This window comes from Fukomys damarensis, unplaced genomic scaffold, assembly GCF_012274545.1.
Source record: "Fukomys damarensis isolate Sample0158 unplaced genomic scaffold, DMR_v1.0_HiC HiC_scaffold_30, whole genome shotgun sequence".
Lineage (NCBI taxonomy): Eukaryota > Metazoa > Chordata > Mammalia > Rodentia > Bathyergidae > Fukomys > Fukomys damarensis.
The window spans coordinates 39,442,806-39,469,019 of record NW_022900942.1 but is presented as its reverse complement, the minus strand read 5'-3'; the positions used below and the strand labels follow the sequence as shown (position 1 = coordinate 39,469,019).

Here is a 26,214-nt window from a genome sequence, read left to right as displayed (position 1 = left end):
GGTGAGTCCACAGCAGGTTGGTTGTCTTGGGGATGCTGTATGCAAACTTTGAGAAGTATTACTAAGGAAAATGCCTTTGTTCTTTTCCAGCTCCACACAGCCAGTGACCTTGCAGCCAGTGACCTCAAAGGATTTCAGCCACAGGTGAGTGGCCCTGATGGGTTTAGAAGATTTAAGAGTGTAAATTGTTCTGTAATTTGGGTGTGAGCAAATGAACTTGACACCAGGAGAGAAACTTTCCGCTTGGATCTCTAGCTTCTCTAACTTCAAGTATTGATCATCGCAGTGACCCGGTAGTTGCTCTCTCCTTCAGGTACTCTTTCATCCAATCACTGACAAACACAACTTCTTTCTGGTTTTTTTTTTTCTGTCTTAATGTGTTATAATTTTAAAAATCTAGGTCAAGATGCTTGGAATATTGGGTGGTTATTGGACTTAGGAAAGGGAATGAGGGTGAGATGGAGTTGGTGTTCTCCTCTGTCTCTCTCCCTTTTTGGCCAGGATGTTCACGTTCCTGCAGTCTTCATGTGCGCAAGCTTTGTAGTCATGCAGTTATGTAGTCATGGTGGGCAGGTTAATCTCTGATTTCCGCAGAGGCAGATGGTTTAGTTTTACTGATTTTGATTAGGGAGTTAGTTGCTGTTATCTCTGGCCATAGGGCTGTTTCCATGGGCAAACCTAAAAAGGGTGCAGACAAAGGCTTTGTGGGGACCTGCTGGACAGGGGTAAAGATAAGAAATCATCCTCTCTGTCTCTGGAAGGGGAGTAACTGTGCTTGAATGTACACACACACACACACACACACACACACACGTACACACACTATATGCAGACACCCCAGGTATCTCTAATAGATCTCAGTGTAGACAGAACAGAGAAAGGCAAACCCATGAGTGATGGCTGCAGTGCTCAGTCTATGCTCCCTTTCCATATGAAACTTGCTGTAACTCCCAAGGCAGGTCTGCCTTACCATTCCACAGTACCTTGCCTTTGAGGGGATACATATCTCAGGTGATGGCAATGAAATTCTGTTTGAGCAAAGTGAGCAATTCTGTAATAACAAGAGTTCCATATGTTTTGAATGTTTTGTTCTTTTAATGTGCCTCACATCCATGAGTCCACTGTGCCCTCAATACCCTTCTGTTTGTGGGTTACCTCTCCTGAGTACCCTGTCACCTCTAAGGAAGCTGAGGACCCAGTTCCTCATGCCTCGTGCTCCATGTCACAGGGAGAATGGGAACAGGCACAAGTAGTGGACAGTGAAAGCCTGGAGGAGGAGATTAACAAAATCAAGGACCATCAGTGAGAGTGGAAAATAGATTCATGTTCCAGCATGGAGTGTTTTCATCACAGCTCGCCGGTCCTTCTGTCGGACGTGGACTGAGGATTTAGAAATAGATAACCAGTTAGCCTTTTGCCAGTCACTGAAAGCTGATAACTAAAGAACCTCTTCACATATTTATACAAACTTCCTGCAAAGCAAAGGGAATGTGAGACAAAGGTCAAAGGAAATCAGCACTTACCCACCCCCTGCTCACCTACACATCCCCACTCACATACTTGTACAGTGCCATCTCCTCTACACATTTTCTTTTACGTGAAATTTTACTTTAAAAAGAAAAAAGAAGGCTTTGTGTTATACTGTTTTGCTTATTGGAAAGGTACATGGTGGAGAAACAGTTTATGGAAGATGAACATGTGAGTCTTGTTTGTGTGAGCGTGAGAAAGAAGGAGGGAGAGAGGCTATGTGCATGCGTGCGTGTGTGTTAGGTATGGCTTCTTTCAGAGGTAATTATATTCTCTCCGTGTTTCTTTTGTTGAATAGTAGATTTTAAAGTGAAGTAGTAAGCAGAGGGTAAGTTGAAAAGATTTAAAGTTTGTCCATTACTTTTGAAGGAAGGATCAATAAAGGCCATTTCCATGCAGCCCAACTCTACCTCTGTTCCCTGCTTCCACTTTATCCCACGCACGTGTGGTCCCTTTCAAGCTGGAAGCATCAGTGTTGATTTTTCACTTCCCAAGATACCTGTACCTAAGGCAGCAAAGTCTAGGAAACTTCTGGCCAGTGCAAGGTGCCCAGATTAAAATTAATTCTTCAGTATAATTCCTAAATGAAAAAGTCCCAGATGTGTCTCTAGAAAACACTACCCTTTGTGGGCTTTTCCATATAGAAACACAAAGCTATCCACATGCTGTGGGCAGTCCCATTACACCAAATTGTTGGCTTGTTATTTTTTCCCTTTTCTCTTCCATTTTTCGATGGCACTGAGCCCTGTGCCTCCTAATGCCTGCAGTAACTTATGAGTGTGTCACTTTCTGTCAGGAGGTACTCAGGAGGACTCCTCCCCAGGATAACTGTGATCAGCCGCTCAGCTTTCCCAGGGATCACATTTATCACTTGAATGTGCAGGGTTCTTCATTTTTCCTTGATGGCTGTTCCTCCTACAATATCTTACAGAAAAAAAAATCATGGTTTCCTCACCAATCTTTGATAACTTTGAAGGTGTGGAAAGTGGTGACTGTTTTGGCCTGAGCAATGTGTGCCTGACTTCTCTCTGCATCCAGATAGAGCAGAGGAGGATAAGGAGGTAGATACTTACCTTTTTCCCCATTCTTTTTGATTTCTGGAGATACCCTGCTCAATCCTGGAAATACCTAGAAGCCATCACAGGGATAGGCTGGGAACCCACGCTGTCTAAACTACTGTACGCTAGTGGCTGCTGGTCTTCCCAGAGGTGGTGAGCTTGGTCTCTGGGACACAGGCTGGAACTATCTCCTGGTGTGAGGCTGGGGCTGGAAGGCAGGTCATATTCTCAGTGTGTTTTCAAAGCCCAGATGTAGAAGCTTCTGAAATTCACCCAAACCACCCTGGTTTTCTCTGTCCTTTACCCCTCCCCCAAAAAACACAGCTCCTTTTATCTTCTAACATCTTGCTCTTCCCTTTTGAAGCAACACAGACACACTTGAGTCTCCTCTTTTCTGGTCTTTGAATGAATGGAAATGAAGACCTTCATCTGCCTTTGTTGCACTATTCCTGTCTACACTGAAGTGGAATCAAAGTTGGTATCTAATGCTCTCAGAAAAAGCCCCCGAAATTATGTGCTTTCTTCTCTACTTTCCTTTTTATTTTTTCCATAATATAAAAGCTATAGATATTCACTGAAATCAGAAATGCACAAAAAAACAAAAAAACAAATCTCCTTTTAGTTCACCTCAGAAATATGTAGGATGATATTTTAGCGTATAGTCTTCCAACGCTTGTTCTGCATAGGCACGAACATCTACTGGATTTTCTAATTGATGTCATCTTTTATAGGCTTTTTAGTTGCTCATTTTTTGTCGGTATGGTTTCCATATCACTGGAAAGCTATCTAGGGGCCAGCTATTGTACCAGTTCCTGGTATCATCATTTATTTACACTCCCCCTCTTTTTTGCCTTTTTCAGACTAAGAGCTTCAGGACAAATCCAAGGCAAATACTAGGACCCAGTACCCTCAACTAGGACACAAATAACATCCAAGTCTTCTTCCATTCATTTCTTTTTTATTTCTTAGTTCCTACAGAGATGTGAAAGTTACTTAAATGTTGTGGTAAAGTTCCCAAGATCTTGTGCACATGCTTACAGGGGCCCAGGTGGGATGTGGTAAAGAAATAACTATCACAGGACCAAATCAGATATGGGATGTCTGTGCTCAGCCACTGTGTTGCAAAAATGACCCTACAGAGAAGCATCCCCCACAGAGGAGAGTACAGGTGGTCCTCCCCTAAGTATAAAACACTGCATCATCTCCAAGAAGAGGTCCTTCTAAAGAAAAGTGGCCTCTTAATTTAAGGTAGGGGAGAACGTAATAGTTGCATAAGAGGGGTAGCCACTTTTAATGTGCTTCTAAATGTTAATCCATTGTGGTCAAGTGCACCGTGTAATGAAAAGTGACGAAAAAAGAAATGAGGGCATACAGCAAAATATCTTTAATGTGGATTACACAGGGCTTTTGGTCACTTCATTGTCATTTCACTCAACAGGTTTCCATGCAAGACCTTTGTGTTGGGATCCAACTGTGCCCACACCTCTCTCCAGAAGTTGACAGTTTGGGTTGTTCTAGTACTGACACCAACTTTGCAACCCTGGAGAAGTCACCTAATGACTCTGATGCTCATTTTCCTTATTAGGCAAGATCCAGTTATTTAGCTTATTTTGGTGATTGCTATGGGAACTAAATGAGATAATGCACCTGAAGAGAGCCCAGTATGATGCTTGGCATACACATGAATTCAGTGATCACTTCCATTAAAAATTGGAATTTTAATTTTAATTAAAAATTCAGATAGCAGAGAAATTGCATCTATGCAGAGCATGCATGGAAGTCCTCCTGGCACAGTGTAATGTATTTGGGCCAAGATAGAGGGGAAGGATGTGAGGCAGTAAGCATAGTCCAAGGAAAAGCCTGGATGAAAGGCAAGACAAAAGTGACGATATGTAGGTTTTGTTCTGGAGCCTTGGAGGTGGTTTAATTTCTCTGCCTGCCTCAGTGGAAGTATGCTGTGAAATTACTTGGAAACAAAGATAGAATCAAATTTCAGTTCTAAGAAGTCTGGGAAAATAGACTTACCAAAAAAAAAAAACTCTTACTAAAGTTTTCAAACTTACACAAAAGTAAACATCAAAGTATAATAAACCAGTATATCTACTGCCCAACTTCAATGGTATGCCATTAAAAAAACAAAACAAAAAACTTCTATTGGTAGCATTTGTTGGTTTCTGTAGCACATGTATCCTTGTTGTGAACAATTTTAAGCTACCAGTAGCTTTAACAATTTGTTCTCAAAGTCATTGACAGCTGTCCAGAGCTGATATTTACCAACTCCATTATCCAACTCCAACCATTAATACCATTTTCCAACCTTATTTCATCTATATTCACATTTTATTGTAGTTTTTAATTTTATTTTGGGGGGTATATTTTCAAACAAATCCTAGTCATCATGTTATTTTACTCATAAATACTCCAGTAAACTTGTTGAAGCAATAAAGTCTTTAAAAAAACACAAGCCATTATCAGATTTATGAAAGTTAAAAGTAATTCCTTAATATTGTCTAACACCCAGTCCATATTCAGATTTTTCTGGTCACTTCAACATGCCATTTTACAGTGGATTTATTTGAAACAAGATACACAGTTTGGATTTAGACATTTATCTGCAAACAGTGTGACTCTGAATGTCTGAGGGCAGGCAGGAATGAGAGCGGTGATGTATGAAGACTGCTCTACTGGTAGATGGCGTGATGAAGCAAAGAGGAGACTAGCAATAAGCCTGCACCATGAGCCCATGGGAGATGTCGTAGGAAATGAAGCTGGGCTGGGGACAGTGGAGAAGCTGCTGAGTGGAGAAATTCAAGAATTTGAAGGCAACATCAGTGGACCCAGCAACTGCTTGGCAGGCTGGAAAAAAGGAGTATAGTTCATTGAAAAGAGTTATCAGAAGAAAAGCAGTGTTCATTCCTGAGTAAAGAATGATTATCCTCCCTGAGAAAAACTTTATTTTGTGGGTTCCCAAAATATCTCCTCTGCAACAAGTACTGGGCTCCATGAATCCTAACTCAGAATTTTTTTTTTTTTTTTGCAAAGCTCCTGGAAAGTTTGTGAGGAAAAATTATTTTTTAAAGTGTGACTATGGGTTTCTGAGTAGAATGAAACCTTATTTGTGTGACCATTGCAACAAGAAAAAGGAACATGAAGCAAAGCAGGTGTCACATCAGTAGCCCATGACTTGATGGTTGTGTTTTGTGATTTTATTTGCTGCAGAGATGGATATTTTTACACTGAGAAATAGATCCAATGAGAGAGTGCAGTCTTTTGAAACTCTTCTTTCAATCTTGAAATCCCCAAGTTTCTGGATAGCTCATTCTTCCAAGACTGATCATAATTTTAAGAACAGAATCACCATTATCTGACATGGCTGTAAGTGAACTTGAGCTACCTACAAGTCCAATGTCAACAGTTACAAAGTTTAAAATGGCAGTGCCAGGGTTTTCAGAGTGTGCAGCCCCTGCTCAACTCAACTGAAGTGGTATTGAGGACATGTTCACACTGCCTTTGCTTGAATATGTGTATGCCAAGGACTTCTTGCAGGTGTACTAAGCAATGCATGCATTACCTCATTGAATCTTTACATTGCCTTTGTGGATCAAGTAATCATATATTCCTATTTTATAAGTAAGCACATGGAGGCACAGAAAAGCTAAAGTCCAAACCCCAGAAGTGGGAGAAGTGGGATTTAAACACAAGACCCTGACTCCAACATCTGTGTTCTTAATGTATGCCATGTCACCTAGAATTAGACATTATCTCCATTGTTAAGATCATTCAAATCCATTCTGGCCATTGGTAAGACAAGCATCTCCATCTTCATTTTTTTGTGTGTCATATTGAGTTTTTTCTGTCTTTGCCAGATTACAAGAAAAAGCATTTTCTAGATATCAGAGCAATCTAAGACATTTGATGCAAAGTGTTTTGAACCTTCTCATTTTGGGAAAGAATTTCTGTTAGCTCTCATTCATTCTCTTCCCCCAGACTTCGAAAGGGAGAGTCATGGTGGTTGCCCATCCGTAGAGGAGGGTAGGCAGTCAGAGCAGAGGCAGGCAGGGCAAGCATATCACTGTGAGGAAACAGATTGGCTTATTTTGCATTCTGTACAACATTTGCTTTGCTGTTTGGGAAAGAGCTGCTTCAAAGCCTTGCAGTGGGCAAAGATGTCCTGCCACTGATGCTTCCTCGCTCTTCCTGTCACCATTACTCCTATTTTAAAACTGAAAAGATACCTTGGCTGCGGACCAGAATTATCAAGGTTCTTGTGAACTCCACAGGGGTCTAGGCCTAATCCCAGGAGTTTGGCTCATTTGCTGAGCCATACTGGAGATTGGTATTTTCAGAAGCTCCCCAGGATCAGTCAAGCTCTTCACTTCCTAGAAAAATGCTAATAGCAGAAAACAAATGCAAAGGAGAAGAAGGGAGGTGGTTTTACCATTCAAATGGTGATTCCTGTGCCAGGAGTTTGCTATGGCTTCCTTTGCTCCCTGGAGCCCGCTCTTCACATCAACTCTTTTATCTGATGTCTTCCACTTGTCCTTCTTGAGTCTAGAAAATATGGCAAAGCATGGATTCTGCAAAGCTCTTATCTGTGTTCTTCCTGCTATTTTCTTCCAACAACTGAGATTTGCCCAAGATTGTAAACAAGCCAGTGATGGTTTTGGGGTTTATGGTCTTCTCTTCTTGCCATCTCTACACTCTTCCTGAAGTCTAAAGATATCCAAAAAGTTTGAGCTTTTGGGGAATGCATCTAAGTGTCTAGTACAACTCAACTCCTGACTTTTGGCGTGCCTAGAGCGCAGGTGGCCCCCTACTGGCTCCCTGGGCCACACTAAGTGAAGAGAGGTTGTCTTGGGCTGCATGTAAAATACATAATATAGTTGTGTATAAGTAACAAAACTTCCTTTATTTTTAATATTTTTACTATAACATTTCTAGTATTAGTTAATGTTATATAGGTAATAATAACATTATCATGAAAAGCTATTCGATACACTTTTGTACTCCCTGTACCACAGATAAAAACTATTTTAGCTTATTAGATTAGTTTACAAAATTACACAAACTGGTGTTTAGTAATAAAATAAGAAAACATACATTTCTTCTGGCTAATAATAAATGCCTGTCTTCTTCAAGGGCACACACAAGTGTAAGTAGGTTGAAATACTATTACGGTAATCACTGGGTTTTTATCACTGGCACACACAAGCACAGGCGATGTCTGAGGCATGTGGGTTTTGATTTGGCTGCCTGTGTGGCAGGTGCAGGAGGCGAAAGTAGCACAGCACTCGGCCCTTCCCTACACAGTCTTCCATGCTCACCTACACCCGCCACGCTGGGGCACCGCACAATGGAGTCATGCAAAATGTTGCTAGAAATCACATAATAATGTTAAAAGTTTACGGTCTTCTGAGGCCGCATTAATAGGTGTCCAGGGCCACAGGTGGCCCATGTGCTATGAGGTACACATGCCTATTCCAGAGCCAGGTCTATCCCAGTAATTCTACCTCAGGCTGTTGCTTAATAAACACAAGCCTTTACTTTAAATGGCTTGGACCTGAGCCTGGTCTGTGAACAAAGGTGGCCTGTCAGGTATCTGCCATTGGTATGCCATGAGACCTCTGGTATCCGGAAGAAAGACTGCAGAAACTTTAATGGAAATTTGATGTTGCTGTGATATTTGGGCATGAGATAGTTTTCCTACAGTTTAGTTTTCTTGCATTTTGTTAAAGGATCTGTACAAAAACATGAGTTGGAAAAAAATCTTCAGCAAAGATTATTCAGTAAGCTCTGTTCTGATTACCCAATGCCAGCCTGTCCTAGTTTTAAAAAAAGGATAGGGTTTGAATGAACTCTTTCTTTTCCTTCTGTGAGGCTAGATGTGAACATTTGTACATATTATGAATAATAGTGCCCCCTTAAAAATATTAGTCTGACCTATAAAGGTGTCATTTTTAGGGTACCTGCACAAAACATAGTTCACGTCCTGTAATTCCTTAGGCAAACTATTAATTCTTTCTTTCACTAGCAACAAACATCTTTGATGATAACAGAACATTCCTAATAAAATATTTACTCAACTGTGTGCACACAAACATATACATTGCACTAGAGCGGAAACTAGCACTGTAATTTTTCCTATGTGAAGCAAACAGCTTTATACTAGAAGTATGCACTTTTTACACTGCCTGCGTTGACAGTATTTTTTAGTGGAATTTTTTAAAAGCCAGCATTGGCATTTGTTCTGGAGAGAGAAGTTCACCAGGTGTTTCCCAGAGTGTCTGGCATTTCAGTGGAATATTCTGAAGTATTAATAAGTTCTCCTGGGGTTCTGAATCTCTTTGGACTTCCGTATTTTGTTTCTTATTCCCAAGATGTTCTGAGCAGCTAAGGATCAAATGCAGGTGGGCCCAATTTAAGCCCAGTGTGCGGAAGTTCACACCCAGGAAAACTGATAAATGGCAGGCGGTATTGGGGGTTATTCATATGCAGAGGTATTTTTCTAGTTTATCAAAGGAATCAATTTAGGTTATCTCTGCTATTATGTTAAAATGTGATGTAGGCTTTCAAAACTTGATTTATTTTTCCCTGATAAGTTCATTTTCTTACTTATTCTATGAATTAATGAATTTTATTTTAATCCCATTCCCCCCTCAGGCCCCCTGCCCTGCCTATGTACAGAAGTATTGTTTCCATTTTTCTTTCTCTTTTCACTATTTTATTGTCCCTTCCTTTCTCTTTCCCTCCTCCCTTGTTTCCCTTCCCTTTTGAATATTTTCTTCCCATTTTCCAACATCTACTATATATCTCTGTCCTTATTTCCACATTGAGTTTCTCACACCAGAGTAACAATGCTGTATTTAAACACCTGTGTCTGATTTATTTCACTTAAGAGTATGGTCTCAGGATCCATCCACTTAGCTATAAATGTCTGAAGCTCATCCTTCTTTATGACAGAGTAGTACTCCACTGTAATAAAAAAAAAACACATCTTTATACACTCATCAAATGGTGGGAGTTTAGGCTGTTTCCAAGATTTACTTATTACAAACTGCGCCACTATAAACATGGGTGCACATATATCACTGTGGTATGATTCTTTTCATTCTTTTGGGAAGATACCCAGCAAGGGAATAGCTGGGTCAAATGGAACCTCTAATCCTAGGGTTTTTTTTTTAGGTATTTCCATGCTGATTTCCACAGTGGTTGCACCAGTCTACACTCGCACCAACAGTGGAAAAGGGTTCCTTTTTCCTCACATCCCTCCAGCATTTGTTATTCATTGATTTTTTTTTATTAATAGCCATTATGTCTGGTGTGAGATGGAATCTCACCATTGTCTTAATTTGCACCTCTCAAATTACCAGTGGTGTTGAGCATTTTTTCATATATTTATTTGCTGTTTATAATTCTTTATCTGGGAATTTTCTATTCATTTCAGATGCCCATTTTTGCATTGGGTCTTTAAATTGGGGGGGATCTGATTTTTTTGAGTTCTTTATATATTCTACATAATAGTTGTTTACCTGAATAGCTGGTAAAAAAAAAATTTTCCCACTCTGTGGGTTGTCTCTTCACTCTGTTGCTGATTTCTCTTGCTGCGCAAAAGCTTTTTAATAAGATGAGGTCCGAATTGTTGATTCTTTGCAGTATTTCCCATGCAGTCTAGGTTTTGTTCATGAAGTATTTGCCTACTCCTGTGTTCTCAAATGTTCTACCTGTTCACTCTTCCAGCAGATTTAGTTAAACTCAACTTTTCATTATAGAGAGGAGATGAGGACAACTAGTGAGAATTACCTTTGAACAACAGTCTCTTCTCTTTCAAATATAGCTTTCTCCTCTACAAAACAAAAACACAAAAACTTAGCAACAATGACTTGGGATTTGGTGATTCCTATGATCCCTTGAGACTCCAAAGGTTTAATTATTCTCTGACTCCTTCCACTGTCTTTGTGTTTCTAAGGTTTTTTTTTTTAATCCTTGTTTTTCTCTTCAGTCCTTTTGCTAAAAGAGCCTACATATGAGCTTCCCTGTAGTTCTGCTCACTTGCAGACGTCATTGAGGTCATTGAGGTTTTGTATTATATCTCAAATATCCATGTTTATTAGCAGCTTGAGTTATCGATTTTCCTAGGTCTCAAATTTTAGTGTGATGTACAACTTTACTCTGTGAGTTGTTTGGTATAGGAAGGATTGTCATTGAGTCAGTGGAGACTCACCATTAGGCTTTGAGAGTTGTTTTCATAAGCCTTTTTAGCAGGAGAGTCCCACACCTGCCTCATGAGGAGGAAAGCAGTTTCTCCAGCAAATGAATTTCACTCTTGAGGTTGTTTTCAACACTACTGTCTGGCTCACACTTCGACTCTCTTGTCTCCCCACCTACTTAACCACCCACTATCCTCTATAGTCTGCCAAACAAAAGGACCAACTGAGCAGTGTCAGAAGAGAGGAGCCTCATAGCAGAAAAGTTTTCAGATCTCAAATGGCTTCTTCTAGCTGTCTGCTTGTTTGTGTTTGGAGGTTGGGTTCATTCTTCAAACAGTCTCCACCTAGTGTTTTTCTGGTATTTCTTTTATAATGGTCGTCTTCTTGCCCAACCCTCTCCAGTTCAGTACATGGTTTTCCCTCTCTTTTACCATCTTTGCTAGCCAAAGCACCAGAGCTTCTGGCAGCACCCACTTTACAGCAGGCTAATAGTGCAAGGGCCAGAAGAACTTGGAATGATGTTGTAATATTCACTACCATAAATAGTAAAAATTGATGCATGTTTAGTAACAAAAGAGAAATCTCTCCTACCTTGCAATTCCAATATGGAGCACATTTGAGAACATTTCTGATTGTTTGATAATTTAGTAGTTAAAAGAACTAATTCTGACCCCAGACTGATAAATTTGACTCACAAGTCTGCCATATCCTAGCTGTGTGACCTCCATAGGTTGTTTAGTTTTTGCATGGCTCAGAGTCCTCTTTAATAGGAGAAGGATACCAACCCCATGGGATTTTGAGAAGTAAATAGGCCCTGGGAACCATGTCTGGCATTTAGTAAGTACTCCAGAAATGCACATTCTACCTTTTGTTCCTCTTATAAGGTACATAATGGAAATGGATTGTAGACCGCTAAAGTCAGAGTTAGAGTACAAATCACAGTTTCCAAAGGCGTTGTCAACGGAGTTTTGTACTATTACCAAAGGAATAACAAAAGCCATTTACTTTTCTGTTCTTCTGTATTAGCATATTTATGACACATAATAATCATCTTCATGTTGGGGAACTCAACTTAGGGAATATATAGCATCTGATTTATTTTTACTTTCTCTTCCCTTCCCCACTCTCTGATCTCCCCCCATACTAAAATTAAAAAGTCTAAATGCATCTTCGCCTTTCACTAGTCAGTTGATGGCAGTAGCTTTTAAAGAGAGCAATGGCAGGCACAGTGGGCCTGGAAGAATGACCTCAGGAGAGGAGGAAGTAGTTCAGTCAGGCAGGAGCACACCAAGGAGTGGGTAGGACAGGAATAAGACACCCATAAGCACCTTTGTTGATTTTATTCCTTGCTCCCCCCACCATCTACAGCACTTTTAAAATTAACATGCTATCTTTTACTCTTGGAGAAAAAAATGACTATAGAAGTATTAAAAATGTTGTAAAATGTTAAAAGTAATTTTTAATAAAAGTATCATTTCAACCACTAAAATACTGCTTCATTTCAACAGTGGTCCTCAGCAAATTTCTGAATATCTACCTTGGCTCCTGCTCTGGGGAAGAATCACAGGCCCAGTGATTTATTGCCTGGAGCCATTGGTGAGGCCCTGGACCACAGGACATTGGGATGTTTACTGTCCAGGGAGATCATGTTAGTCTTAGGGTCTTTTCAGTGTTTTATATGATGACTTTTCACACTTCTCAGTTTTTTTCTATATGAAAAGTAATACAAAGGGCGATCAGAGGAGCATGTAGACTTGGGATTCAGAGGACCATCTGAGAGCTGTGCAGAGGAGAGCTGTGCTGCCCACCCAACTCTTGTTTCCATCACACAGTTCATCACCAACGTGCTAACAGGGCAAGTAGCTTGCTGATGGGAAAAAGAGAGGTCTGTGCCCAGACGCCAGCCTTATCTGTACTGTGAGAAAACTCAGCTGGCTAAATTTGGCTTTCCTGCCCCCAGTTCGGGTAGGAGCAGAAATACCAAACTGGGGAATGGAGGATGAACATTGTGTAAAAAAAAAGAATCTGTTTGCTTCTAGCCCAAAAGAGTAGATACTCAATAATTACTTGTTGATCCCATTCTCAGTCTGTGTGTATAGCAAAGGTCAAAACAGAATCCCCCAAATGAAAAATACTTGTGTACTAATTCTCATATTTCTCTCATACCTTCTAGTCTTGGGAGTATATTGAAGATGTTATCCATTACTTCTTTAATGTTTGAAACAAATAACATTCATAAAGATAACCAAATCCTTGAGGTTTATTTGCCTTTCACTATGATTTTAAATTTATGATTTAGATTTATGACTTTACCTTTGGGTATGGCACTCACAGAGGACAGTTTGGAATCAAATCAGTTGGGTTATCTTACCTTGAACTTGTTGCATTGCCAGCATCTTGGCCTCTTCCGAGGTGGCCAAAGGTAAGGGTAGATAAGAAGAGAGGGCACTGTAACAAGAAAAAGTCTGTGAAATCTCAGCCTTCAGGCATCTTCAGAAGCAGTTCTTCATTCCTGATAAACTCCAGCAGAAAAGAGCAATCAGCTGAACGAGAGCCGGACAAATTAAATGGCTGAGTATTATTTCAAAAGAAAGCTCGGGCAGCATCAGAAATTCCCCATCAGCTGTAATAACTCCAATTACTTTGCCATTTGCAGATTCCAACGTGATGTGTTTAGTGCAATCAGGCGTCGGACTCTTGCAGGGGCCTGGTGGGTTTTGTTTACCGTGAATGTGCATTTGTAGAGAATCTTTTGCACCCAAAGACATAGCGTTCCAAATGTCCTTCTCTCTGTCCAGATCATACACAGCTGAGGGAGATTATTTTGGAGATGGAGGCAGGAACAGGCTGGACCCAGCACCTCCTCTCGGAGAATGCCTTGGATTTAAAAATAAAGAGCACAGCTGGGTTTGGTAATTCTTAGTGAATGTGGCAATTTCCAGAAAACCTCTCTGTAGATTAACCAGCCAGTTAATAAATATATATCTCTGATTATGAGCAAGGCTGCTTGGCATGTTGGAGCATTGGACAGATCACCATTAAGCAGCAATAACGAACACAAACCTCTGGGAAGAGAGAATGCGCCAAGAGTTCATTAAGCCTTAAATACTGACAAGTGGGGTATAGGGCTTTCATTGTCTCCCTTCGAGAATCATTTGGTGGAATGTCAAATATACAGATCATTTCAAATATGAGAATAGATCATAAGAGAAGGGATGCACCCCACCCCCAGCATTTTAGCAGGGGAAATAAAATGTGGAGAGTGTTCAGCAACATTCATTTTCTGTTTACATTTGACTCAGAAGAAATAATGGGTGTGTTGTTTCAGCTTCTCTGAGAGTGAGCTGTGATTCTCCATTTACACTCCCAATTGAGGAAGGTGCTAATCATGGGCATTTACTCAGTTGCTTGGCCTGACAGCTCTAGTGGAGGCTGTATCCATGCTGCTGGGGGTGTGAATGAAGAGCTAAAAGCTGATTTGATTCCACTTGTGCTCTGCTGTGATCTGAGGCCAGAGCCTGGAGGAGACTGGGAAGCTCTACCCTCTGCTTAGTGAAGACACCTTTGTGTCTTACTGCTTTTTTCACCTGCCTCTTCCTCCTTCATGCCTACAGTAAAGACTGCTGCACCTGCTGAAGAAAGGGTTTCCCAATTCAGAAGCAGCTAGCTACCAGTGCCTCCAAGTCATGCATTCCAGGATTTCCCCAAGCCCTGCCTCTCTCAGCTTCTCAGCTGCCACAGAAGACTCCCTGCCCACAAGCTCAGAATGGGGGCAGTGTGATTAAGATTAGATAGGAAGGCTGATGGGAGTTCAGGCATCGCCAGAGAAGGTCATAGGATATCAGGTTATCATGGTAGGGATCTTGCTATGTGCTTTGGTAGCCTTGCTCCTGGTTTATTCCAGGAAAGAGATAGGGGGAGAGAGAGAGAGAGAGAGAGAGAGAGAGAGAGAGAGAGAGAGAGAGCACATATGCACGTGAGCATGCATGTTTGCCCTAAAAGAAGTACTTCAACTAGTGAGGTGGTTTGATACTAGTCTTTCTACAACCTGCAGCTGTTCAGATAATGGTCCTGCCTCTCAGATAAGAGGCAGAGCTTGTCTTCTGCACATCTGTGGGGACAGGAGAGGCCCTCAGAAACCACGAGATAACATACGAAGCAGTAAATGCTGGAAAGGGTATCAGATCATGCCACATGTACACAGCGTCAGTGACCACAGCTAATGGCAGAGAGGAAACAGGTATATCCAACCGCCTCATCAACATGAATTGGAAAACATTCAGTGGTGTCCTGGTCTGTGGGGAGACTCGTGTGTTCATCCATGAGCCCCAGAGGACAGCTCTACCTTGGTGGCATAGCCTTTACTGTGAGTGGGATGTTCTAGGTGCAGCTCATCAAATGCAGTCCCAGTGGAGTGTGATTGTGTCTGCCCTCTAGAGACCTGGCCAGGTTCAAGGCACTGGAGTAGCTCAGCTACTGTGAAAATAAAATATCCTTTTGCAACATTATTCTTTCTCCATCTTTTACTATGTCTTTAAAATACATACATACCTTGAGAAAGCTTGTGCCAATCTTAGTGATTTCACTTTCCATGAACATGTGTCACTATAGAACAGCTAATCTAGCTGTGAATTAACATATGCTGTCATTCACCTAGGCACATGACTCCCAACCAAGACTTATAGTCAGAGAGACTCTGTAAATTTTATTCATTTTGTCCCTTGCACTCATGGACAAATGACAGTGCTAAACTCTTATATAAGATACTAAATGGTAAAAACAATATTTATTTAATATTCAAAGTTAATCTAATAGTTGATGAGCACCAAAAACATGTGAAATAAGCAGAGATAATTAACCCCATGTTAAGAAGAAATAAAAGAAACTGAGGCAGGTCAATGGATTTTTCTCCAAATTGTCAGCTCATAAGTAGTGAAGTGATAGAACAGAGATTCAGACAATGGCTTCAGACTCTTAGGCGCACAACAACAGGGCAAATAGTACTAGGTACCAGCGACATCTCCGGACATTTCTTTTTTATGTATACAAAGATTCAGATTTGCTGCTAAACTAATGATCCCCTAAAGGAAAAATAGAGTCAATGGGAGTTGTTTAAAAGAGACTGATTTCCAGTACATTAAGGAGAATTTCCCAGCAACAGAATGAACTCACTCCCATGTGTCTAGTTAGCACTCATCTCTGGACACTTGTAGGAAAAGCAAGGTAAAGGCTTAGCAACACCCAAGATTGCAGCTCAGCTTCTGTTTTGGGTACCTGTGTGACCCTGTTACGTTGGGTAACCTGCCCGAGATTTGGTTTTCTCCTGTGAGAAATATTCACCTCACCTGGTAAGAGAAGGATTAAGTATATATGTAAGGGTCCCACTTTTTGGCTGGAACAGTGTGTCCTCTCAGTATACATGAATTTAAGACCTCTCCAACTCGGCATTTCTCCAAGTCATTGTAGGCTTTGTGTCTCCCTTCCCTGACCCCCTTTCCAAGTCAACATCCTTTGCACAGGTGAGGAAAGTCAGCCCCGGTACATCCTTTCAGTAACAGCATGGAGAGCTAAGGAACCACAATCCCCACTCCTAGTCCTGGACCAGAACTTCAAAAAACTTCACTTTGGATTCAGATCCCAGAAGAAGGTCATTAGAAAATGGGAATTGAACTCCCAAGCAACTCTGAGTAATTCACAAGTATGCCATCAGGGAGAAAGAATTCATGTTTGCCAGAAGATGATACATGGAAAATGAGTCTGTGAAGATATTCATGTCCAAATAAAACTTATAGTCCACTGTGCTGGACCCTGCTGGCATCTTGAAGAGGTCTTTCTAAACATAAGTGACATGAGTAATCTGAGTCTCTCAGTACTTTATGAGATCAGTGGCTAATATATATCTGTAGTATCTTAAATTTCTGGCTACTCTAGTAATGCATGCTTATTTGAGAAAACATGCACAATTAAAATTGAAGGGAAGAATTAAAAATCACCTGAAATGCTACTTAGAAATGACCACTGTTAACACTTCCTTGGAGTACAGACTATGAATTTTATGTTATATGGGCACACACATTGAAATGAGACTTTGCTATTTTGAGCTAAAGGAGATGAAACTGTACATCTAAAATTCTCATGATATTGAATATTTACTTTGCAACCCTGGGTCTCAGTTTCCTTATCTGTAAAATGTAAAATGACCTTGACCAGCATTTCCTGAACCACACTCCCTGGAATTTTATGAATATATCTTGAAAGAAACTGATCCACAGTCAAATAAGTTTGGCAAAGACCAAGTTAAAAAACAATATTGGATATTATCTGTGTTCTTATAGCTCTTATTTTTGACTATATGAATCCCACGAAAGGGACCTGTTGGAAGTTAGAACCCTTTTTCACAGTATATGTGCTAATGTATGGTAGAGGTAATAATCTTCAGAACTCCTTGGAGACCCCACTCTATCAGTCACTAAAGGTTTCCTATTTCATTGTGTTCTGATTCTTTATTTTTGGCACACATAAATAATGAAACTGATCCCAGAGACTACAAGCCTGATAGGATTAAAAAGCTAATCCATGGGGCCCTGCCCTCCATGTATTTGGAGGAAGCCAGGAGCTAAAAATTTCCAAGTGGGTGTAACATTAGACCTGAGAAAATATGCATTCCACAGTGAAATCAAGATCACTAACAAGCAGGATGTAGGAGAGCTAAAGGTTTTGCTGGAGGAGGGTCTTTGAGTACCAGCCATGAACCATGTGTAGGCAGCTAAAGCACATTCTCTCCCAGGCTGAGCTCTAACTCTTCCCATGTGCCCATTTCATAAAAAAAAAAAAAAAAGTCAAGGTGACTTTCCCTGTAAGGGTCACCCTAATTCTATTATTCCTTTGAACTTTATTTTGCTTCTTTGAGTCTTATACTCTTATATTCTATGTAGAGTTCAGTTCCACAAATTCTTAATCAACTTTCACCTTAGACCCTAAACTATGCTCCGTACTTGGTCTGCTGGGTAGTTTGGATCAGGGAACAAATGTGTCTGGAAAAACTTTAAAAACAATCATAGCGGAGTCCCAGCATGTGTTACAAAATTAATAGGAGATTGGGGGGTCACAGGAAGACCAAAAGTGAGGCCCAGTGTGTCCGCTGTGTGACAGTTTCTTTTTGTACCAAGTGGGGGAAGGGACAGTGTCTGTGCTTGAGTTACACTTAAGAAGTCTTTTGACCTCTGGTTTTTTTTTGTTTGTTTTTTTTTTTATCTTTTTCTATTTATTTTCATCCATTTCATTCCTGTAAAGATGGGACTTCTAGAGTCGACAGAGAGTGCAAATGAAAGTTTACATAGCTCTTCCGTAGCTTACCTTTTAGGACATTGACTACTTAAATCTTTACTATAGTCTGACCTGCTTGTATCAAAAGTCTTCCTCTATCTTTTTTCTCTTTTTTTCCTAGTGTAATTTTTTACTTATATGAAGAAGTGGTTTGAATTTTTAATAAAAAAAGAGCTGTTTAGAATGTGTTACCTTCTGCGCTACACAGAAGGATCCTGTTACCTCTCCAGGTACTATACAGTGGACTCTCAAATTAGGACTGGCCTGAAATACGAACAACTTGGGTTAATTAGGTCAATGAAGATTTATCTGCCTCTTTTAGCTATAGCGTGTACCCAGGTAAACATCCAGATCTCAGCTGCATTGACTTACAACCAACTTGAGTTGCAACCAGCCTCCGAGAACAGATGGAGTTCATAAGTCAAGGATAAATGAATGAATGAGTGAATGAGTGAGTAGCATCACGACCTGGTATTTGGGAACAACTTAGACTTTGGGGTTAGATGAAATTGGGTTGAAATTTTGTTCTTTCTTGTAGTGGATTCATGACCCTGAGAAAATTACTTCTCATTTCTCATTTGTCAAGTGGGGCCTTTAACTCCCTTTGGGCATTATTGGAAGGATTGGAGACAAACAATGTAAAGTATCTGATACAAGGTATGTTCCCAGGCACAGAGATTTTCTTTTTTCTTTTTGTCTTGATTGTTGTTTGTTTTAAACTTCCATTCCTCACTTAATGCCTAGATCCAAGTGGGCCTTTAGAAGTTGTTTGATGAAAAAAGAAGCTGAGCGCCACTCATCTTCAGGCCCGGAGTCATTCACACACAGGAATTATCTCTCCTTCATCTACTGCGCTACTGTTCTTGGCTGGGGAAGTCCCCAGTCTCCTTGTTGGCACAGTCCCAGCCAACCCAGTGTCTATTGCTCTCTCTTTCTGGCTATTCTGAGCATGAACAAGATTACCTGGGAATTCCCATCCTAATAGACTCCTACCCTTAGGGCAGAGAAAGCAGCTCTGGTACTGACATGATAAAACAGAGAGTTTTTTCTGTTTTCAGCCAAGGTCTGAGTAGAAGAAAAACAGACTGAGTGTACAAAGTTTGAGGTCAAGGATCGTGGAGGATCTTTAGCATAAAAATACACTAGGATCATATATTTTAGGGGAAGAACTCAGTGTATAACATTTTCAGAACACTGGTCACAGGGGACAGCACAGGCAGAAAGTACTGTTATAGTGAACTTGTGGCCAACTATGTTCCAGATGCTCAGGTCTTACCTGAATAGGACAAGGACAGGAGGAAGTCAAAGGTCCAGGTATAGGTGGTCAAACAAAAATTGCATAGAGGTGTGGCAGCGGGATATTTATTTTCACATGCTGGAAACTAGATTCCAAAATGAAAGAGCTTAGCGGGAAAAAGATCGGATACTAAAGTTCAAGATAGTATAACCAAGATAGAATAGATCTAGAACAACAAAGAAAGCCATTTGACCTGGGCTCAGATAAAGACTGAGGGCCAGCTAGTCTCCCTCCCAAAGGAGAGGCATCTCAAATCCCTGCAGGAGTGGAGCCTTCCAGGTGTATCTCCATCTACCAGGAATGCTGGTCAATTTCTACAAAAAACTCCTAGTAACTGAGGTTGTATAAGGTGAACACAAAACCATGAACTTCAATTGGTGAGAAATAGAATGAAAAAACCTCAAATCAAGGACTTTGTCCTTTGGTAAGTCAGTTAGCTCTGCCTATCCCAGGTGCATTTTTGGCAGTTAGTCAAATTTTCTTTCTTACTTTTTCTTTTTTTTTTTTTGGTACCGGGGATTGAAGTCAAATTTTCCATCTAGGACATTTTAGAACCCACTCAAGAGTTTTGGTCAGCTCAGTGCTTAGAGGAGTCTTTTCATACGATACCAAGAAGTGGTTTTTCCTAGCTCATACTGTTTGCACTCTTCTTTAGCTACAGATTTATCTTCTCTAAACCCTTGTGAATTGAATCGATACCAAAAGGAATGGGCTTTCCATTTGGTGCAAACTAAAAAAAACTTATATGGCAGATAAGGGAGCTTTGTGTTTTTATTAAAACTGTGTTGATCAACCTGTTCATTTCCCCGGACTTACCTTGTCTACTAAGTCCTAATGCCTCTCTGTTATCTTTTTCCTTTGTGTGGGCTTAGATGAGCAGTGACTGTCATTGATATGGCCAGTGAAGTTTAATAATATTGATTCACTGACAGATCACTGAGGGATTTGGAGCATAGAAACTGATTGATAGTAAATTGGAGGTCCAAGAAAAAGGTAAAAAGAAAGATGTCTGGTATATTAGCCACTTTCCTTGCTGCTGAGATACAATGTTGTACACCCACAGTTTAAAGAATGAGTACATTAGGCTCTTGGGGGACATCTAGATATAAACCATAACATATAGAAAACTGGACAACCAGTCCTTTGTGGAGTCTAGTCAGCTGATTGCTTTAGTTGCAATGCCTTCTCCCAGAGAGTTGACTAGATTTGTGTACAAACAATGCCCATCTTTTACTTCCCAGATGTATAAGGTGTAGCATTAGTAACAATATGTTTGATCACTCACCATCAAAGGGAAGCTTCTCTATTGAACATATTTATTCTGACAGAATGACAGCAAACAAATATCATTTGCCCATTGGCCTTAACTGTGTTGAAACTGATTATCTTCCCTAAGAGACTTTCCCTTTCCTCCCTGTTACTACAAAGCCACACCACTCCTTCCTTCTTCTCCTGGAGTCTTTCAAAACAGAGACAAATAATTTTTTTCTTGCTTTTAGAATTTCTCTGATTCTTGGTTTTAAGAATGTTCTCTCTCTCTCTCTCTTTTTTTTTTTTTTTGCCAAACTAGGGGATGAATCAAAGTAGGAAGTTATCTAACTTCATGTTAAAATGTCTACTCTTTCTTTAAAATACTTGAAGACCATCATCAAAGCTTGATTCATACAATGACTTGATTCATCATTTCTACTCAAGCCTGTCCTATAAAGAACAAAAAATGAAAAGATTTGGATATGTTAATTTAGACAGCCTTGACTCCCTGCAGAGTCCATTTTGGCCCCAGTCCAGGGGTAAGTGTACTTTGGAGTCATAAGAAATACTGCCACTGGATACAGAAGTCATGCCAGGTTGTAGAGACCCCTAAGGATGGCTGGGGTGGAGAGTGTCTGCCAGATGTAAGCTGTGCTGATTTGCCATCAAAGGTTCAACACTGAGATCTAGATTTGGTGCATTCTGCTGAAGAAGTCTTATCAGATTGCTAGATTAACTAGCAAGATTAGGCCGATTAATGTACAATTAAGCCAGCACAGATTTCATATCTACGTATATTAAAAGGACAGGTAAAGGTCACTGTGAGTTTAGATGCTGCTAATTCATTTCCATCTATATGGCATGGTGCACAGCGTTCATTAGTAATTGACCAATAAAAAGTCTTTTAAACTTCCCATTTCTCTGAATATTTCCTGTCTTAGTGGATAGTATAATTTCTCCAACATTTAATGGAGGACTTTTTATTCAATTAGCATTTCTATTTACTTAATTGACAAAAACCGTTTATATTTTCAGTGTAAAACATCATGTTTGATATATGTATACATTGTGAAAAGAAAGGCTAAATAAAATTAAAATATCCATTATCTCTCATACTTAGTATTTCTTTGTGTTAAGGATATTTAAAACCTATTCTTAGTTTTGAAGTTTAGAATAACTACAGTTGCCCCATTGTACAATAGATTTCCTGAACTTACTTCTCCTAATTCAAATTTTGTCCCCTTTGACCAACATCTCCCTAGACCTTATCTAAACCCCCAAGGCTTTGTTGTTTTATGTTTTCTTACTCCAGTAGTAATAAATCTTCATATCAAAAGCATGACAAAAACATCTTTGTGAAACATAAAGGGGCTATTAGTTCTATGTGATGCTATACCCTTGTGCATCCTAGAGTTTTCTCTCCACTTGTTGAGAAAACTGTACCAAATTGAGAGGTCTCTTCCACAGAAATCTTCTTAGAGGTCAAGAATGGAACATCTGGTGATGTTTGTGTAGAGCCTAGTGAAGGGATGTATCAGCTTATTATTAGCACTAATATTCTCATTTTCCTTAACTCCTTAATATAGGAGCTCTTTTAAAGTAACCTAAGCCCACATTTGGCAGGATAAAAGTGAGAAGCTACATACAGGATATAATTTATCCACCTAATCATGTTATATTTGATAGTTCTTTGTTGCTTAAAAAGTAATTTCCTGATGATTACTGTGTTTTATTTTCACAACAAACCTCTGACCCAGTTAGAACAATTATTGTCATCCAAGATTTAAATGTAGCCAACTGAAGATGGGGAGATTAAACAATTTTTCCCAAACTCACAGTGCTAATAAGTGACCAGAGTACTTTGGAATTTACATGGATCTTCTGATTCCAAGTCTAGGGTTCTTGGCAAATACAAAATGTTAAAACCTTTGACAAGTGGGAGCAGTACATCAACCCAAAATGAAATAAAACGAAAGCACTCATGTATTTGACTGTCTATGTTTGATATACATTTTATCACACATCATTTTAGCTAAAAAAAATTTAAGTGTCCACTGTTTATAAGGCATAACAGTACTTAGATTTTAGAATATGTAGGGAAATTGATCTGAGAAATTGATCTCCAGTTGAGTAGAGTTCTGATTTGTTTTCTTTCCTTAGATTTATTTCTTGAGTAGACACGTTCAGTTGCAAGGTATTTTAATTACAGATGTGAACACAGCTGTACACTCTGGTAAGTGCTCAGGGTCCTGACAGGGTTCCAGTGCGCAGAGGCAGAGGAGAGTGACGCCGATAAAGGTAGAATAGGACTTGGAGAGTGATGTGAGAACAAGCCGAGGAGGTAAAAAGCTGTAACAATATGTCCTGCATGTCTACCCTGAACCAGACTTTTTGACAGACTTACTATTCCACTGAGAGCCCTTGACTGGTTTATTCCAGAAATAAAGACCAGCAATTCGAGGGTCAGAGAACAATATAAAACAAGTTGGTGCACATCTAATTTTAATTATACTACTTGCTAGGTATGCTATTATCCTTTTCATTCTCTTCTGCCCACTTGTCTTTCTCCTCTCTGTGCAGATACCTGTGTATCCAAGACAGGAGTGGGCTGGGCTGGGCTGGGCTTATGAAATACTAACCCTGGTCTGAGCAGAAGGTATATAGTAGGGCTTTGCTCCTGCGGTGGCTTCTGAAGTCTTCATAGATGTGTGTGCTCCACCAAAGTGCACCAAGGTTATTGTCACCATGCAGTGAACACATGCTGCACATGTCCTATTCCTGAAAAAAATAATGAGTTCGAGATCTGTGTGACTCCAACTGGCTGGTGAATATTTATCAGGTTTCTTAGTCTTTTGCTTAAGGCTTCCATTTTCCTGTCCCTCTTTATCTGACAGAGTCCTACTTCAGAAATGTCAAGCAATCTTGGTTTCTGTATAAAGGAGGTATTTCTTTTCTTTAGGTCACATGTTTCTCACAGATTTTTTTGTTACAGACTTCTTGAGATAGTAATTGTAAAAGACATTATTTTTGAACATTATTTTTCATTTTCTCCAAGGAGTTTGCACATGATCGACAGACATATTAATCAAACCCACCTACAAGATGAGAAACCCAGACTCACAGCTGAGGAGAGGAGGAGTGCCCTAGTGTGAGGAAAAAAAATAGCAGAAATTAAGCTCAAATGTCTCATAAAGTGAATCCTGTATAATCCTTTTACATTCAAACATTTTGACAGGTTTTAGACATGCAAGGCAGAGCGAGGAGTTTACACAGAGTCCAAACTATCTCCAACTTGCTTGCTATTAAAGGGCTGAAAGAAAAGGAAACAAAACAAAAATAAAACTACCGTAAAGAAGAAGGTCTACCACACAAAGGCCTGGCTGTTTTGTCAGGTTATATGAATGGTTCTGTGAATGCCCCAGATTTGCCTTAGTCATGCTCAGGGTAACTTGCTACTGATCCTGTGTGGGAAATAAGGACAGGAAACAAAATAGGGTCTCCAGGACTTAAAAAGACAATCCAGGTAATGCAGACAGCATTGACACAATGTCAACATGTGGACTGGAGATGTGGCTCAGTGGTCAAGCACTTGCTGGCCACATGTGAGTTCAATCCCCAGCAGACCCCTCTCTCCAAAAGATAAATACTGTCACTTTTTATGTTTATGTGGCTTTAGGCTTTTCAAAGCCCATATACATATGCCATTGTGCTGACTTCTAGCTCTAAGAAAGCTTCTAAGTGATTTGATCCTACTATCAATTCAAAAATCCAATTAGACACATCTATTAGGTCATCTCATCTCTGCTTGAATGTTTCCAGTGATGGAGAGCTTCCTGCTGGGCCAGGCAACTTATTTTGTGTCCAGACAGCTTTTATTGTTGGGAAATTATTCTCTATATAGAGTTCAAATCTATCTCACTGAAACATCTATCTAGTAGTTCTATAATAACACCTATACAATAATTTTTCTTCCTCATCCACACCACAGTTTTTTTAACCACTTGAAAGCAGTTATCAGGTCTTCCCTAAATATTCCCATCTTCAAATAAAACACCTCATTCTCTCAGCCAAGTTTTTATTGACATGGTCTCTATCTCCTTCCAACTCTGTTCACCTTTGCTTAGAATAGATTCTTTTGGTATCTCCGTGACCCTAAACAAGGTCCTCAGAATTTGACACAGCATACTTAACTATGCCCTGGACAGTCGAGTGTGGTTGTTAGCATTCTCCACTGAAATATTGTACTTCAACTCCTGCCATCTAGGATTATGATGACTATTTTAGTGACCATTGCTAACTCAAAAGAACTTATGATCAAATGGCATCAGCAGTTCTTTTCCCAGAATGACTGAGTCATTTCTCCTCATTCAAGCCTTCTCATTCCTTAAAAATAAGCAAACAACTGAAGTGAACAATTTGAGCAGTTAAAACAGATACTACTACCTAATTTTCTAAAAAGGTTAGGTAACATTTACCAACCACTTGTCAAATGTCAGGCATTAGCACTGTTCTTAGCAACTGTCCTGTACAGCTACAATGATGAACAATGTATTTCTTAGTGTTTCACATGGTCAAAGCAGTTTGAGGCATGGTCTTATATATTGTATATTCAAGACTTTTTCTGTTTCCACCCTTTTTCTCTTCTTTTTTTTTTTTTTTTTTTTCTGTACTGGAAATTGAACTGTGGTCTTCACAATAAGCTATACCCCAAGCACTTTTTATTTATTTTGAGACAGGGTCCTTCTAAATTCACAGGCTGAAATGAGAACCAAGACCTGGCATGTAAAGGTACAAGATCCCAGTAATGAATGTAACTGTACTGTCTACCTAGAATGTACCAATAAATTCAACTTAAAAAAATAAATTTGCAGGCTGTTTGAACTCTGGATCCTCCTACCTCAGTCTCCCAGGGTCCTGGGACTACAGGTATGATACCACCATGCCTGGCTTGGACTTTGTCCATTTCTTTAAGGTTAAATCGGGATTATAGGACACAATTTAGTTTTATATTTCTACCTTTAATCTATAGCTGGTGAGAATACAGTTGAAACTAAGCAGAGAGTTTAAGTGAAGAATCTTAGCGAAGAGATGATTATGGACTAAAATAAGAACAACTCCAAGTTTCATTGAATTTTTACTTAGCAGTGTCATAGATTCCTAACTTCACCTGCAGCAAGCGACTTCCTCTCTCTTTAAGGTGTTTGTGCGAACCAACCGGAGAATTCCAGAATTTGTACTCTTTACTTTCTGAAGCTTGGCAAAATGGCTTCAATTTAGCCATCCGTGCGAAGTAACTGTAAATACAAATTTATTTTACATATGCCTCCTAGAAGAGACTTGCAGTTTGTCTCCTGAGTAAACAGAGAATGCCTAGACTTGTATCCCTGTATTTTGCTTTGGGGATTTTTTTCACCCTTACGTGTAGCAGCATCCTTAATTGAGGTGGTGATACTGTGCTTGTTGGATTGTCCTGAAGTTTAATTTGCATGCTTAAAAGACCCCCTTGTTGCTCAGATAAAATCACATAAGAATGAAAAGAATTTGCAAC

General features: G+C 39.8%; 1 protein-coding gene across 1 annotated transcript in view; it reads left to right on the top strand.

Moving 5' to 3' along the window:
* The window catches only part of Setbp1 (SET binding protein 1), a gene marked incomplete at its 3' end in the record, with an annotated part of 348,446 nt that overhangs the window by 177,591 nt on the left and 144,641 nt on the right, over positions 1-26,214 (top strand). The window contains exon 3 of the mRNA XM_010616583.2: positions 91-144. Within this exon, the coding sequence (XP_010614885.1) occupies positions 91-144 (54 nt within the window). The remainder of the gene's footprint in view (positions 1-90; positions 145-26,214) is intronic.